Source organism: Apis dorsata, unplaced genomic scaffold (assembly GCF_000469605.1).
Source record: "Apis dorsata unplaced genomic scaffold, Apis dorsata 1.3 scaffold_820, whole genome shotgun sequence".
NCBI classification, from domain to species: Eukaryota; Metazoa; Arthropoda; class Insecta; order Hymenoptera; family Apidae; genus Apis; species Apis dorsata.
In genome coordinates this window covers 223,434-225,663 of record NW_006263955.1, presented here as the reverse complement: position 1 = coordinate 225,663, position 2,230 = coordinate 223,434, and the positions used below count along the sequence as shown (strand labels likewise).

The 2,230-nt window shown below is 16.7% G+C and overlaps 1 protein-coding gene across 3 annotated transcripts in view; it reads left to right on the top strand.

Annotated features, from left to right (window-relative positions):
* The first annotated feature begins 357 nt into the window (after window positions 1-357).
* Window positions 358-2,230, top strand: part of LOC102676574 (thymic stromal cotransporter homolog) — a 5,482-nt gene continuing 3,609 nt past the window's right edge. The window contains exons 1-2 of one of the 3 annotated variants that reach the window (XM_031513993.1): window positions 358-589; window positions 1,745-1,932. In XM_031513993.1, the coding sequence (XP_031369853.1) occupies window positions 1,921-1,932 (12 nt within the window). In that variant the 5' untranslated portion in view covers window positions 358-589; window positions 1,745-1,920. Of the gene's footprint in view, window positions 590-1,731; window positions 1,933-2,230 lie in introns of those variants that run through there. The other 2 variants (XM_031513992.1, XM_006623184.2) reach the window with 2 other exon arrangements.

Genomic DNA, 2,230 nt, shown 5'->3' with positions numbered 1-2,230 from the left:
TTTTTATCATTTATCAAAAAATTCTTTTGAAATATAATTTTTTATGATATAATATCAAAAAAAATTGTAAAAATTTATAAATAAATAATTCTTTTCTAGAATCTATTATTACAATTATTAAATATAATATTATTTTTTAAAATTTTAAAATTTAAGTTAGTTTTAAGACTATTAAGTTAGTTTTAAAGACTATTAAATTAATTTTAATTAAAAAATTTTATTAAAAACTAAAACTAAATTTTAAATCTCTTCTATACGATATATACTGAATGAAAACTAGAAATTTTTGTCAAATTTCCTATTATAATCATTTAGAGCTATTTAAATCTTAAATGTTGGTATCTCTGCTGCATGATCAATAATGTTGTTCTCTTGGAAGGATATGTAGCACGTGTATCGTGTTAGTACTGTTTGTGTGATGTAACGAGAAGTTATGTTTCTCTTCTAATCTTGATATGATTGTAAAAATACTATTTTTGATTAATTAGTGTTTCTATTGTGACTTCATTATGTAACCGGACGACTAAATTGATTGATGGCTAACACACGTGAGAAAGCAAATTCATGTATATATGTATATATATTGCATGTATGCTATGTTACATTAAGAATCAATGTTAACAGAACATTGAATTTTTTTGTCATTTGATTTTTGTTTTTTATTTATTCATTATGATTGATTTGAATGATATTTTGAAGATATGCTTAATTTTTTTGTCGCCATTTAGATTTCTATATAGATGTCAATATTTATAATTAAAATTGATAATATAATAATTTATCTAAAGCATTATAATATATTTCTTTTATCTTAAGAAAATAGTGTTTTATGCTTTAATATGTATTATATTTTTAAATTGTAATTTTTATTATAATTTACATTTTATTATTTGCATTTATATTTCACTATTTAATTTTTAATAAATTAATTGCAAAAATTTTAAAAATAATTTTTAAGATGAAAAAGATTCTATTATTTGAACAAAATTTTTTTTATTATTTTAATTTTTTAATATGTTTTTAATATATTAATTTTTTTGCTCGGTATTATTATATGTTATTATATCAATATTTATTTATTTATTATATGTTATTACATATATAGATAGAAATTTTTAAATTTTATTTCTAATCGAATTTTTTAGATCATCGTAATATGAAAAAATTAGATTTGAATTGGCATAAATTTTATAAAATAAACATTAAACTAATAATAATCATACTAATTGACCGATTTGTTTAATAAATTATATAATATTATATCAAAATTATTTTGTATAAATTTAATTAGTGTATGTTTTAATATGAAAAAAAAAGAAATAATATGTAATGTTAATTGCATCAATAATACAACATAATGAATATGCAAGTTACGCTTATCGCGAATGTTTACTGTTTCCATCAGAAATTCTTTTTGTTTAACTAATTCTATTATTTGCTAACTATTATCAATTAGTATTTTTTTTTATCTGTATTTTACATTTTGAATATACTTTTTGTATTATATGTTTTTTTCAAGTTATATATTAAAATATTTCTAATTAATTTGAAACTTTATTGTAATAATATTATATAGTATTAGATAATATTATCATAAGTTAGTTAAAAAAGGAATTCATAACTATATTTTTATCATAAAAAATTATTGAAATGAAGAGTAATTGCTAAAAAAAAAATCATTATTAATAGTTAATAAAAAACAAATTTTTAATAATATTCATTTTTGTAAAGAAAATTTTTTTAGCACAATTTTCAGAGTTTAATCTGAGTTGCAATCTGAGAATGGAATTTTAACATAAAATTATAAGCATTATTTTATTTAGCTAACGTAAGATAATGATTACGTGACAAAATCTATGGACATAAAAAGATTTAAAAGAATTTTCGTAATCTAATTTTATTATAAAATAAACAACAATTATGGAAAACGAGGTAAACAAATTAGCAATAGTTTTAGAATTATTATTTTCTTTTTCTATTTTTTATTTTATAATTTTTTTTTTATTTTTGTATATATTTTTTTATTTTTTTGTTTTTTAAAGAAATGCAAAATTATTTTAGCTTTTTTTTTTTTACTATTATTACATATGAATAAATATAAGTAATAAATATAATATATAATATATTATTTTTAATTCTTTAAAATAATTATTTAGTGTTATTAAGTTGTACATTAAATAACCATATTAAATATAATTGTTCATTTAAGTAAAGCATAAAGAATAATATT